Source organism: Aspergillus wentii (assembly GCF_001890725.1).
Source record: "Aspergillus wentii DTO 134E9 unplaced genomic scaffold ASPWEscaffold_1, whole genome shotgun sequence".
Classification (NCBI taxonomy): Eukaryota; Fungi; Ascomycota; class Eurotiomycetes; order Eurotiales; family Aspergillaceae; genus Aspergillus; species Aspergillus wentii.
Window position 1 is genome coordinate 3445725 of NW_024467832.1, and position 14217 is coordinate 3459941.

At 47.6% G+C, this 14217-nt stretch overlaps 5 protein-coding genes across 5 annotated transcripts; 2 read left to right on the plus strand and 3 right to left on the minus strand.

Annotated features, from left to right (window-relative positions):
• Positions 1-1957: 1957 nt before the first annotated feature.
• Positions 1958-3361, minus strand: ASPWEDRAFT_102917 (uncharacterized protein; the record flags this gene model as incomplete). Its single annotated transcript, XM_040827521.1, has 2 exons — positions 1958-2179; positions 2261-3361. 2 exons carry the CDS (start codon positions 3359-3361, stop codon positions 1958-1960), a joined length of 1323 nt encoding a protein of 440 aa, XP_040694994.1.
• Positions 3362-4301: 940 nt separating this feature from the next.
• Positions 4302-4850, plus strand: ASPWEDRAFT_101767 (SCF ubiquitin ligase complex subunit HRT1; the record flags this gene model as incomplete). Its single annotated transcript, XM_040827412.1, has 4 exons — positions 4302-4415; positions 4479-4557; positions 4617-4687; positions 4752-4850. The coding sequence occupies 4 exons, from the start codon at positions 4302-4304 to the stop codon at positions 4848-4850; spliced, it is 363 nt and encodes a 120-aa protein (XP_040694995.1).
• A 309-nt stretch (positions 4851-5159) lies between these two features.
• Positions 5160-5618, minus strand: ASPWEDRAFT_146796 (signal peptidase complex subunit 1; the record flags this gene model as incomplete). The annotated part of the gene is made up of 3 exons (XM_040829512.1): positions 5160-5360; positions 5424-5483; positions 5571-5618. The coding sequence occupies 3 exons, from the start codon at positions 5616-5618 to the stop codon at positions 5160-5162; spliced, it is 309 nt and encodes a 102-aa protein (XP_040694996.1).
• Positions 5619-6147: 529 nt separating this feature from the next.
• ASPWEDRAFT_34842 (homoserine kinase) lies at positions 6148-7803 on the minus strand. Its single transcript, XM_040834107.1, has 3 exons — positions 7203-7803; positions 6819-7117; positions 6148-6760 (listed from the first exon to the last, which is right to left on the minus strand). The coding sequence occupies exons 1-3, from the start codon at positions 7624-7626 to the stop codon at positions 6419-6421; spliced, it is 1065 nt and encodes a 354-aa protein (XP_040694997.1). The 5' UTR covers positions 7627-7803; the 3' UTR covers positions 6148-6418.
• Positions 7804-9306: 1503 nt separating this feature from the next.
• Positions 9307-14069, plus strand: ASPWEDRAFT_47926 (magnesium transporter CorA family protein; the record flags this gene model as incomplete). The annotated part of the gene is made up of 5 exons (XM_040837029.1): positions 9307-10715; positions 10794-11310; positions 11981-13166; positions 13226-13825; positions 13957-14069. The coding sequence occupies 5 exons, from the start codon at positions 9307-9309 to the stop codon at positions 14067-14069; spliced, it is 3825 nt and encodes a 1274-aa protein (XP_040694998.1).
• Between the last annotated feature and the right edge of the window lie 148 nt (positions 14070-14217).

Consider the following 14217-nt stretch of genomic DNA (forward strand, 5'->3'; position numbering starts at 1 on the left):
CTTGATAGAGGATGATAATCTATGATATAATTGTTATTTGGACTGTTTTGTTTTATGCTAAAAATAAAATGATATCAGTTGCATAGTTCTTCATAGTCCTGCGTCTCATGGCCTCTTGTCTGGAATCTGGATACATCTTCTGGAGGTATTATTATCGAGCATCCCATTGTGGTAATTCTAATAATATATTGAAATATTGGCTTAGGGGATAGTTAATATGATCTTTTTTAAGACTCGGTCTCCATCGTCCACTGGTCTATAGGGAAAGCGTCGTGACAATCATGATATTCTTATGGGCACCGTCCATCAACTGCTGGATAGTGTTAGCATGGGTTAGGATCTCTCGGCATCCAGAGCAGTTTAACAGTGGATCTCCAAGATCTACTGTAGCTTTCTTCTGCACTTGTGGCGTTCTGGTTAATTTCCATCACGGGCTCATCATAACTAACAACCCGGACAAGTCATTTGTTTTCCTACCTACTACCCCGTATTGCAGTATATTGATGTATGTAGCAGCAGCCCTTCTGACTCGCATTATTCCCCATGGAATACCAACAATTAAGCCTCTGGCAACGCTTGGCTGTCGACCGATTATGATACCCAGTGGAGAACAATTATCAACTAGGATCCATCATTCGCCGTTGGAGAAAATAAATGGGATGCACCGGTGGCCATTTGGAACGCTACACGGCGGCCTTAGGTTGGGTCTGGACCCGGTGTTACAGTACCAGGGAATCGGCGATACACCCGTCGGTTTCCAGGTTATCCTTCTGTTTACTTAACCCCTCGTCATTTATAAGGGGGGCATAAACCAACATTAAGGCAATTTCGAAGGGAAATATATATATATATATTGGGTCAATTATAAAAGGACAAAGGCAAGGCGGTCATACTTTGACATCCACCCACAGTGTTCAGGTATTATTATTACAACAGAATTCCGAAATTAAGCCCCAATTGTTATGGAGAATCATCGGATATTTGTATGATTGTATCCATATTAATTCCAGAACAGGACCCAACAGTTGGCGCTGCATAGTGTCTATGCTTCCAAGTCATGGAGTATCCACGGCAATATAAAGCTGGAGGACGGTCCTCGGATAAGGAGCGAATGTATTGAAGAAACGAGTGTATTTCACATCACGAAGAGAAGACCGGGAGTGTAGGTAGGTTAAAAAAAAAAGACTGGACAGCTGGTAGGAGTCCGACATCATCGAAAACTACCGGAGTGGTCGGGTGTATCGAGACCAGAAACAGCCAAAGGAGGCTCAAACAAAAAGGCATATATCAATATCACATCCGGTCATCGCAATTCTTTTCTCACAGAGAGAAATTGCGATGAACGACACCCCCCAAATGCATGTACAGGCAGAAAGACAGAGACAAAGAAAAATACACAAGGTAAGAAGTGGAAGAGAGCGAAGTGAAGACACGGAGAACAAAAGAATAAAAATCAGAAGAGATATACCGAGCGGCATCGACAACGAAACGATAAGTTGCCAGCGGTCTTCGGTTGCAGCCATCAGAAAACTATCCCAAACCAAGACTCCGAAAAGAGCACTCAAAAAGGAACCAGACTCCGGGTTCGATGCAAACAGAGGGTATACAGACAACCCCACTAAAAGACCGATAAACCCCGTCAATCACTAGAAAAGCAAACGCTACCAAAGTGAACCACGGAGAAGAACACCGAGAATCCTGCCATAAGAAAGGATAGAGACGAAAACTAACCGCCGGGGGGAACCATAGACAAAGGGGGCAAAAAGTAAAGAGAAAGAAAAAGATATTGCAAGGAAGACAAAGTTTGAAATAGGGACCAATGAAAGGCCCTTATGTTAGATGTCGACCCCATGGTCGATTAAATTTCAGAGATCGGCCAGGAGATGATCAATTCCTTCATTGCTAGGCTCATAAAGACCGTATTGGGCCGTGTAGCCGCCTTCTGATCTTGATTTATTCAGGCGAAAGAGCTCTGAACGCCACTTGATGGAATACCTGGGTTCACATCAAGTTTCAAGATTTTCCGTAAATCATCTTCCATTTTTTTGGTATCAAGAGTCTGCGAAGACGGATTCGTCGCCGGCATGGCTCGTGTTTCAGTCGGAGTTTCATACATTGGATGTTGTGGGTAAAGCTTGACGAAGTTGGGTTGATTGTAAGTCGCATAAGGTGAGGAAAACTTCGCGGCCGGAACGCCTGCCATGTTCAGAGAGCTCGATGATGGAACCTCCTTCCTCAATGCCGATTGCTCAGGCCGAACTTGCTGAGGGCTACTCATTTGTGCATACGGGTAGGAATAGTGTACACCATTCCCAACCGCTGGTTGCTTTTGCTCGTATGAAAACCCATGAGAAAGGGTGGCTGGCGGGCCTGAAGTAGTTCGTAGTGGAGTCGCGAAGTGAGGCACGTTCGGACTACCATTCGGGGGCTCTTTGAAGCTCGTAGCTTGATTGGGAACGATAGGCGACGCAGACGAGGGCCGCTGGGGACGAGGGTTGAGTAGCAGACTCTTCAAAGCTTCGGTTTTAGCCCGCCGTTCATCCTCTTCAAAATTGGTCGTGAATTGGGATGGAGTGCTAGCGGACCGCAGTGCATTCATGCGATCTTTATAAGATGTTGCAAATGAAGGACCGATCTGCGAACTGCACATATCTGAGTTTTCCATCTCCAGTGGAAACATACCGCCAGCCATGCCGTTGTGTTTGCGCTGTGGGAGAGCCTTGGAATCGGTCTGAGGAGAGCGAATTCTGCTGATAGCTTCAGGACTGCGCTGTGCATTGGATGAGTTCCTAGCCTCAACAGCAGCCTTGAAGAGGAAATCCAAGGGTGTCGATTTAGGCTCCTGTTCGTTGCGATGAGGGCGCGATTTCGGTTTCGAAGGAGTAGTTTCAAAGTCGGGTTCTGGCTCGGTTTCTTGGTTGTCGCTGTCTGTTTCGATCGCCGGGGGGAGGTCTGGATCAGGCATAGATTTCGAGAAGAAACTTGGCATTGGGAGGGCAGAGGGTGCCGGCGATGCATGGAAAGTCGGGCCTGCATAATGAGGGCTGTCTCTCATTTGAGGCGTGGTGGAATTTGGATGCGAAGACGTATGTCGATGAGCATTATTAGGTGCCGGGGACGCTTTAGGTGCATCCCGTGGCTTCTTCGCAGACCGTCCATTCTTTTTCTTAGATAGATTGGCGTTGTTTGATGAATCAGTAGTTGTTCCCCCAGGGCTCAAATTTCTCGGAGGCGACGACGGCGGGGTTGTCAAGAGGGCGACTTTCTGTGTATAAGGAGTTGTGTTTTTCTTCTGGTTGCGACGGTTGTTATTACTGCGAGGCCCCTTTGGTGTGGGGGGAGTAGGAGATTGAGTCGACATGACGACAAATTGGCTTAATAAATATGCAGCCTTGGAAAGAAACTTGAAAGAAGCGATAAGAAAACAACAGCGGATTGGGGAAAAAAAAAAAAAAGCAGTGAGATAATAATAATATGAATAAGAATAGTATGAAGAAACAGTAACGAATCGATCGTATTACTGCCCAGCAGTCGGTATTGAATACTTCAACGCTAGAAAAGCAGAAGTTGATAAGACCGATTCCGAAGCGCCGTGACGTTCAAAGGATGGCAACCCGGTCAAAAACGGGTTCGAAATATTTCGTCTATTATTGGAATCAAAGAAAGCGCAAGGAGAGTAAAAATCCGAAACTCCAAAAAATGCTCATATCTAGCTAGGTAAAGGCGGAGAGAGGAAAGAGGAGACGGATGAGCATTATAGGCATTAGTGACGGTGATGGGTGGTGGTGATGATTCGAACCTTGGAAGGGCGGGAGGACAGGAAGGCTGGGGATCTTAGCGGTCGTTCACGTTTGTTGGTACCTAAGCGGGGATTATGGATGACTAACCATTGGGGCCCTACGCCACTTCACTGTTCTGACTGCTTGAGATATGCTGGATGCAAACAAAACCAAACAGTGTGTGCAATCACAAGGTAACAGTCTTCGCTACGAAGGTACCAGGCATCCTTCCAACTCATAGAGTCCTTGGTCTCTTTTGATTTCCAGCCGTCCACAGCTCATTGTCTCTGAAAGGTATGTCAACCTCATAGCTGCCCCTCGACCGCTTACTTTCCGATTTCGACGATGCCAACACTTACGTCAGTACAACAGCCCTGACCGCAACGTCCAATCTTGTTATTCACCCTAGCTACGTAATCACTACAACTGCGTGCCCCTCTGCTACACTTGTCCCAACCATCGTGGGCCTCGGCATTTTCAGCGGATCTTTGTAAAAGCAACAAGGATAGTGAAATAGACAACATGGCCGACGTGGAGATGAAGGAAGCCACTGCCGGAGCCTCGTCCAAGGCTAAGGGCTCGTCCAAGGCCGCAGAAGGCGCCAGCGAAGGCAAGAAGAGATTCGAAGTAAAAAAGGTACGGTTGCAGAATTTACAACTGTTCTTGGGTCCATTGGACTAACTCCGCAATCATTTTTAGTGGAACGCCGTTGCTCTGTGGGCATGGGATATTGTCGTCGACAACTGTGCGATCTGCCGCAATCACATCATGGATCTATGTATTACATCTTTCTTATCAGTCGTGTCATGGGCTTGAAACTAAACGATTTTGATATAGGCATTGAATGTCAGGCAAACCAGGGTTCATCTACAACCGAGGAGTGTACTGTGGCCTGGGGAATTTGCAACGTAAGTTGAGACTGAATCCACGTTCTGCTACTCAAAAAGCATTAACAAAAGCCCCTCCTTTCAGCATGCTTTCCACTTCCACTGCATATCACGATGGTTGAAGACTCGCCAGGTCTGCCCCTTGGATAACAGAGACTGGGAGTTCCAGAAGTACGGTCGGTAAACAGCAGACCCTCAGGTACAGGAAACAAATTCAAGTATGAAGTGTGTGCTGGCTATCATGGGCCTGTGCATGATCCGTTACAAGACATGGACACACATAGACTATTATGGACCCGCCCCGAGGATGCGGTCTTGAAACTGGACGAGATAAGGATTCTGGGTGGCGTTACGGTTAAAGGATATTTCAACCTTGCGATACTGGGGTTTGGCGGTGCGTGCATAATGGGGTTCCGTGAGAACAAGTGGATGTGTGACAGTAATACCATCCATAGACACTTGATTGAACCACCTAGAGAACCTGGATGATATTCTATGCAACTTTGACCCCATCTACCACAACTCCTGCACCACTAGCCCTTCCGGTCGCGGGGACAAGCCATTTCTCGGGGTTTTTATTGTACATAGGCCACGGAGGGATGACAGCCAATGCGGTTACGAGAGTACCAGCCAAGCCGATCCAGAGTGTAAGATAAATGTCTTCGTAAATGAACCCAACGACGAAAGCGACAGCCTGTAGAATAACACGACCGCGTTAGTAGCTTACTTGACATTTTGGAAGTTGAATTATACTCACTCCAGTAATAATCAATAGAACAGTACAGAGGATCTCAGCGATACGTTGACCGTGAAAGTCCTACTCGTTCCCACGTTAGAAATCTAGGCCCAAATGGATAGGTGGCTGGATGGAAAATGATCGAGGTGGAGAGAACGTGCGACTTACAATTTGGCCTTCAAAGACATCTTGAATGGGTGCGAGGATGTCATCCATGGTGAATAGATTTAGCACACAGGGAATACGCTCCTTCCTGTGATGTGGACTGATTGATGGTAATTGAAGCTTTGTACTGTACCTATGTACGGGTGTTAAGGTAGGCCTGGGGCGGAGTGGAGTATCTTGAGCGGATCTGCTTCCCACCGCCTGGCGATGGCATCTAGAAACTAAGGTACCTACAGTGCAAATTGATCACTACTAATCATAGGAGTGAGTTGCTTAATATTACTTCAGTAAATATTTACTATTGTGAATCTCATAAATGAGCTCAGCTCATTTCACATGGATCCATTATTAGTAGGTCCTGGGTACATCACCAGCCAAAACAGCCACCATCTGCAGATGCTCAGTTAGTGATAGGAAGCTCATATACAACCTCAGTCCATTTAAAGCTCCAACTACTCAGAGAGAGCTTTTTCTATAGGTCTCACGTCATACATCCAAAATGCGAGAGACTTTTGACCGCTTGCTCTACATACCATGATTTATGAGAGGAGATAAATAGGTAAACCAGGGTCTTATGTGATTGTAGTTGGGTAAGTTAAAGTATCTTTCGATACTCTAGTACTAGGTAGGTACCTGTAGGTATACTGTCTAGGTATAATCTTTAGTTTTTGATATAATTTGATTGGCTGGATAAATTTCATGATATGCCCCTCTTGAGGTAGCCCAAACGTTTATTAAATATCGCTCTCATCATCCATACTAAAAGCCTATCATTAAATGGCTTGCCATGATATTTAAAGACTTTTTATTTAGGACAAATTTATGGGGAAAATGCTTTTTCGTCCAATCACTTAATATTGCACTGTGGTACCCGCTTGAGCAGGTTCAAGCAGTTTCCATTGGCAAGAAATGTTGTTAGACGCAAACCGGGAGATAATGCGGTCTGCAATTTCCGTGAAATGGTCAGTCGCCAATGCGAGAATGGTAGGACCTGCGCCTGAAAGGCAGATACCCAGGAGGCCTGGCTGTGTGGAGGGGTTCATGGACTGAAGGATCTCGGTCAAGCCTGGAATAAGAGTCTGGCGGTAGGGCTGGTGGACTTTGTCCTGCATAGCCAAATAGATCATATCGGGGTCAGGTGGGGATTTGCCCAGGGCGGCTGGGAGTAAGGCGGCACGCTGTAGATTGAAGACCTAGAGGATGGAATCAATATCGGATGGATAGCTCATAAGTCTCCCCGGAAATGCTTACAACATCCGCTCTGGAGTACATGGTGGGCAGAACGTTTCGAGCGTTTGCAGTTGGCACCACAAAGTCCGGAATGATGGCAATGGTTTTGATTTCCTTGGCCCAGTCGAACTTCTTGTAGTGACCAATTCCCAACGGCGGCTCTGGCGGTTGTTTACCAGTATCAATACCACCTGCGGGGGCAGGCAGAACCTCACTGAGAGGGATCTCTTTCCGAGCTACGTCTTCAGGCTTAAGTTCATTAAGGTAGGTTCCGACGAAGCCTCCAAAGAGCGAAGCAGCAACGTTGTCCGGATGACGCTCTAGAAGAAAGGGATTAGTATACGAGTAGATTCACTTCCTCCCCCCAAGAGGCATCTCTGCTGTCCATATGGCCGGGCTACTCACCAATCATTAAGCAGTAATCCAGTAATCGGTCCTTGCTCAGTCCCAAGCGGCCTACTTCATTTCCGAGCATCACACCGGCCACCACCGCTGTGCCAGACGAACCAAGACCCCGACCTAGAGGAATGGGGTTTACGATATGAACCCGTGTTTCCACGGGGAAAGCTCTCTGGTCGTGGCATCTAAGTACGTACAGAGCTACACGGGTGATCAGGTTGACCTCTGGGTCAAGACTGATCTTTTCGGTACTGTTGCTCTGGTCGTCATACGTAATCGCACAGTTGAGGGGGCATTGCGACGACGACTTGGAGGAGTCGATTGTGACATGAAGCTCGAGATGAAGGGATAGAGCCAAACCGATCACATCAAACCCAGGTCCAATGTTGGCGGACGAGCAGGGCGTTCTGATAACGAAGGAGGAGGCCATTGCGGGGTAAGACGCTTTGGTGTTTCTTTTTTTCACGAGACACAAGAAAGGAATAGAGCCAATGAAGGGTGGCGGAGAAGAGAAAGGGAACTTTGAATGATAGGTATCCTACCCCTCCGTCGGTGTAACGTGGGTATAAGCAAGTTATTATTATCGATGACCGATCTGAAATCTGATTATGACTCTTTTTTCTTTTTTTCCTTTTTCCCCCCTCCCTTTGCTGCGAGCGAGTTGGCGCTTGGCAATAAAATCTCCCACTTTTTTCCCACAATCCAGGCCGACGTCGGGCACGGAGTGGAGCGTCCACGGCTTGTTTTGTCCCTAACAGACAACGGGAACAGGCAGAACCAGTGAAGATGGACCATCCAGCGGGATCTACTTTGGAGATGCCAAAATTCCTCGATCTTGTTGGTCTGTCCAGTCATGCATCGAGGCCAGATGTGCTACTACCGATGGTTCGATTCCAATCACCAAGGTCGATGCCTTCTCACCGACTCGATTATGGCTGCATGTGCCATACATGTTATACGGGCGATGGTGAAACCACATGGCGAATACCCCCCGGTCAGCCCTAACTACAATCGTAGTGGTTTTACCATCAAAATTACCAGACGGGGAGATAGAAATGCAAAAAAGAAGAAATACTCCGAAGTTTAAGATAAGAAACGAAAGCAAGATGATGGGAAAAAAGAAAACATAATAAAACCCTCATACTACCACAGAGCGCTGTTATTATTAGCGACTGGCTAAACCTCACCTGGACTGTCGCCGACGCGGCCCGCCATCAAATTTTTTGCTGCTGCTTCAACGAAAAGGTCACCGTTTTGCCCTCAGTGGTCAAGCCTGCCCTGCCCCTCTTTTCTCCTTTTAAGCTTTGTCTCCTGCTTTTTTTCTCCTGGGAAAAACCACTTCCACATCATTCTCACCTCCATAGGTGATTCCTACTCTTATTATTACTTCTGAATTGTGTCCGTGTTCTTTGTTGAGTTGGCCTGCGTGGACGGTGACTTCGCAACCGGCCTCCGTGGATCGAGAGGTTCCCGCCACCTAGATTCCGACATTATCACTTCATTACTTTCGATTCTGCAAGTGTATTCCATAACCTAATCCTGTGTGGGGGTTTATCTTCTTATATTGTTTCATCCCCTCGTGTCCATTGCCTCCCTCTGCCCTCAATTATCTGCTTTTTGAACGAGTTGAAGCATCAACGTCATCGGCAGTAGAATCCGCCGCGAAACGATCGAAAGTCTTTGGGGTAAAAAAAAAAAAAAAGACCTATCCTTGTCGGTTTTCGATTCCTCTGCAACTCTGGAGCGACCGCGCTTCTTTCAACCCTACTCAGTCAAGTTGGCGGGGCTTCGCTACTTTCAGTCCTCTTTCCTTCACCCTCTTCTGGGCCCCAAGTTCCGGGTCTTCTGCGGGGGCGACACCAGACCCCCTTAACTAGGCCTTCAGAGCGACTTGACTCTGGCGGACATACGCGCGCCGGTAACGCCAGACCCTTCCGAGGGGTCTGGCTGATGGATGGAGGAATAATACCCCCAGGGACTTGTTCACCCATTTTCGTCTTCTATTAGGAGACTAAGGGCGAAAAAGAGACAAACAAACAGAAGGAAGAGCTCTGCTTTGACAGTCAATTGACCAGTTCCATATATTTGCGAAAACATTGCTCCAGCCAAAATGTCCGAGTCTCCAAGGTCCGAAAAGGAAATTTGCCTGACCCGGTTCAGCACACCGGTTCCTGAACTGGACGACCATCGCTTTCAGATGGATTCCCCGCCCCGAATCGAAACTGCCCCGGATGTTCCCCTTAGCCCACAGAATACCGCTCAGCAGGGCTTGACCCCAGACACACCCCAACGCCCGGAGTTGCTCCAGGTCCAAGATGCTCTTCGTGATGCAGGGTCTTTCTCCCGGGACTTTGAGCAGGCAATTGTGGATGATGATCGATCAGGCCAGGATATCAACGCTATCGGACGTCGAATCTCCGTTGACCCTGCTGGAAACATTCGCCATGTTCGGACGTACAGCCGAAACCAGCAAGATATTGCGAATTTATCGAGGGCATCTTCTGTCTCGGCTAGGTCAACGTCTCCCCCCAATTCAGTGGAAGCTTTTGCCGACCCACGCCGCCGCGAGCGTGCAAACACTTTGGAAAGCCACGCGCCTCCAGATCTCGAGGCCATTCTTCAGCGGACGGTATCTGGTGGCACCCATCCTCGTCGTCCGACTTTCAGCAATGCCAGTGTCGTCAGGCCCCAGCCAGGAGATATCCAACTAGACCCGGAAGAGGCCTGTCTCCCAGTCTATGAGCAGCCCGGCAGGATTCCAGTTATTGACTATGAAGAGCTGGAGGAATTTGTGGCTTTGAACAAGAAGACGAAGCCTGCAGCAACCTGGCGCAGACACAGCTTGAGCTCGCAAAGCAAAGGCCCTCGCGTGTTTCACGACCTTCGTCCGGGGGCCAAGAATTCGATTATTGATGGAGCCAAACAGGCGTCGAGTACAGAACACTCCTCATCGGACCTTGCACGCCTGGACACCAAAAAATCGGAGAAGACTCCCGGCCATGTTCTGGATGAAAAAGAATCGCTCAATAATCTCCAGAATGAGAACGAGCCAAGCCGATTTGGCTTCTTTTCTTCTGGGTCGCAAAGTACTGTGCATGCTTCGGAATTGGGCGATCTGGTGCTCCCTGGGGACACCTTCCGGGATCTCTTCCAGCTTGGACCCGAGGGAGGTGTATGGTGGCTCGACGTCCTGAACCCTACCGAAGCAGAAGTCGACGCTCTTTCCCGAGCTTTCTCCATCCATCCATTGACAACGGAGGATATTATGACCCAGGAAGCCCGAGAGAAGGTCGAGCTCTTCAAACAATACTATTTCGTCTGTTTCAGGACCTTTTATCAGATGGATAAAACAAAAGAGGAGTTCATGGAACCTGTCAATTTTTACATGGTTGTCTTCCGCGATGGCGTCATCTCGTTTTCCTTCTCCGAGAACCCTCATGCCGCCAATGTTCGGAAGAGAATCGGAAAGCTTCGCGACTATGTGTCCCTTAGCAGCGATTGGATATGCTATGCCATGATGTGAGCAATCCCTAATCCTATCATTCGGTTAGTATAGCAATCAAATCTAATGCCATTTAGTGACGATATTGTGGATAGTTTCGGCCCCGTGATCCGGGAAATCGAAGTCGAATCCGAGGCCATCGAAGACTTGGTGTTTATCGCGCGAGTCGACGATTTCGAGTCCTTTTTGCCTCGTATTGGAGGGCTGCGTAAAAAGGTCATGAGCTTGATGCGCCTTTTGGGCGGCAAAGCGGATGTTATTCGCGGTTTTTCCAAACGTTGCAATGAGCAATACTCGGTAACCCCACGAGGAGACATCGGTCTCTACCTTGGTGACATTCAAGACCACGTTGTGACCATGATGTCCAACCTGGCCCATTTTGAAAAGATGCTCAGTCGATCTCACACTAACTATCTTGCGCAACTGAACGTGACCAACCTGGTGTTAGGAAATCACGTTAACAAGGTTCTGAGCAAGGTCACCTTGATCGCAACTATACTGGTTCCAATGAACCTGATTTGCGGTCTGTTTGGTATGAATGTCGAAGTCCCTGGTCAACATACCCCGGGATTAGGGTGGTTCTTTGGTATCCTTGGTGTCATCGCTGGCGTGGTTATGATCAGCGGTATCGCAGCACGCTATTATAAGCTCGTATAGGATGTTTTGTCGCTGCATGACTCTTCGATCACCTTATCATTTTCTGATTTATTCCATCATATATAATTTGATAGATCATAGTTTGGATATATTCTCCGAGAAATAAAAGTTTTTTCTGGAATACTTACTACATAAACAGTTATTTCAATTGGACTTGCCGCTCTTTCTAATTCTGTACGGTGTAATTTTTTTTTTTTCTATTTTAATTTTTAGTTTTGTTGTTTTGCTGTACATATACTCCGTACATGACTGAAGTGCTGCTGTCGCTGGCTGTGACTGAAAAATAGACAATGTGGGCGCAGACTAAAGCACAGTCGCATGCTGTACGCCAGGAAGAAGAATGAATCCATATAAATCTCAACAGTATCGAAATAGCTCAACCTGCCGGACATAATCAACCACCATCTAACGTTATTCTGATATTCCCTCGTTATTTTGAATTTATGAAGCGTTCTGTTTTGACTCGATCGAACGTCACTGACATTGTTAACAACTATCCTCTCATGACCTAGCAGGCATCCATCAATCACGACTCTTTTCCCAACAAACCATCATTGATGTCTTATCTCCGCAATTTCGTGCTATAATCAGAATTTCCATGCGACTCAAACCCGCGCTCATGCAGTATCGCCTTGCTGCAAACACCCGCGCAACACTCTTGCTTTTCGCCTTTCCCTTCGTCCTCCGCCTCGCCCATGCGGCGGACTTCACACCCTTGGCCGCTGAAAACCAAACCAACTTGATCCCCAGCAGCGAGGGCCTGGACGCTTCGTTCCCGCTTGGATCCTATAATGGATTGGAAATCCGAGATGGTGCAGACGAATCGGAAGGCACAGGGGTGTTGGATCTTGTACGCAGAGCATCGTCCTCTGACGACGCATCGTCTCTAGGGAACAACCAGTTTAAGCAAAGCACCGTTAAGATTGGAGATACTGAATGGTGGTATCTTCCCAAGAAAGAACTGAGCAGCGAAAAGTCCAACAACGCCAGCCCCGCGCTCCCCGCATTTCTCTCGAAGACAACGGACAATGAGAATGATTCCAGACAAGATCTAAGGAAACGAAACGGCGGCGTTTCGAGGCGTTCGACGCTCGTCTATATATCTTTGACTGCTTGCTCGAAGCCTGACCTCGATACTACAAATACGGATCTTGCGTCTGCGTTGCCGCGCCTGGAGCTTTACGTCTCATCTGAGAAACCTCAGAAACCTAGCCCGGGGGAAAATACGAACCAAGGAAAACATGTAGCTGAAGGGGGGTATATTGCAACCACTATGGAAGCTGATGGGGATGTGTATATCGGGGTGACAGTTCAGAATGCAACGGGGTACTCGGGAGGCTACGACTATCAGATTGCTGCATCGGTAGATGCCTTCTTTCATCGAATTAAACATGACGATCGTGTTCTGTTCTTCATCGATTCTGACAATAATGCAGCCCTTCTGACGACAAACAACTTGACGGAATCGTCACCAGGCTCTGATAACTACAATGAATGGATGGCCACCACGCCTCCGTATACAATGTTCGCCAACAACGTCAATGATACGTCTATCTCCGGGTTGGAACGATCGTGGTGCGCCCTGGACAAATTGGCTCAGATAGGCAAGGGGAATAAATCGCTTGAAGTGAGCATGACAAGCCGAGGCCTTTCAAATAATCCAAAGGAGCAATTCTACCTTACTGATTTGAATCAAAGCTCCACGTATTTGGGGATCCTAGCAATGGATGGCAATTCGACTGATTCAGGGAATGGAGTCGTTGGCGGAGGTGGGACAGTCTGGAAGCCGATAAGCTTTGAGACCAAATCAGGTTAGCAAGTTCTGTCACGAACTGCAAACCAGAAGAATAAATGACTAACTTGAATGCAGATGACAATTGTGCCGTTATCTTCGACTTGTCGTTCTGCACCGACGTTGCATATGCTGTGCCGTCCAACCCGTCATTCAACTTGTCGCATCTTAAGACCACATACGATGACTATGCGCAGTCCTTTTACAAGAACTTTAGCTATTCGCTGCAACAAGTGCAATGCGACGCTGACCCGAGCAACATGTTCTCCTTGGCCGTCAACTGCAGCAACTGTGAAGACGCATATAAAGATTGGCTTTGTGCTGTGACCATCCCCCGCTGCACAGATTTCTCCAACCCTGATACATTCCTCCAAACACGAAACGCCGGCCAAAAGTTCCTTAACGGAAGCACCATCCCTTCAAACGATCCACTGCGCACGCAGCCTGCGTCAAACTCCTCGCGCAACAAGATGATCGACGAAACCATCCAGCCGGGCCCATACAATGAGATCCTCCCCTGCAAGGATCTCTGCTACAACCTCGTCCAGAGCTGCCCGGCGTCGCTCGGCTTTTCCTGCCCCTCAGGCAAATGGCTCAATTCCTCCTACGGTTGGCGGGTCCCAGACGGCGATGTCACCTGTAGTTACCCCGGAGCGGCGTATTTCTTGATGAGCGCGAGTCAGAGTATCCATGGTTCTGTCTGGTTTGTTCTATATACAATAAGTATCTTTTGGGGGTTTTTCTGGTCTCTCGGTTAGGGTTGTCGTTACAAGATCTTACTTGTTAGGCTATCCTACAACAGAGTTCAGGTAGAAGAGGAGGACGGGAATTTGTACAGTTATTCTCTGCCCTGGAGATTTACCTGATGGGCATTGGTCAGGACCAATACTTCATGATACCCACGATGTTGTGTTATGATTAAGTTGAATAGCGTCTACTTGGACTGAAGAATATTCATAGTATTGGTTAATTTTTTTTATACGCGGTCTCACTTTTATACAATATTAAAGCTCGATAAGATATACAGCAAAACTCCAAGGTATCTATTTAGTCATCAATCGGAACCTAAT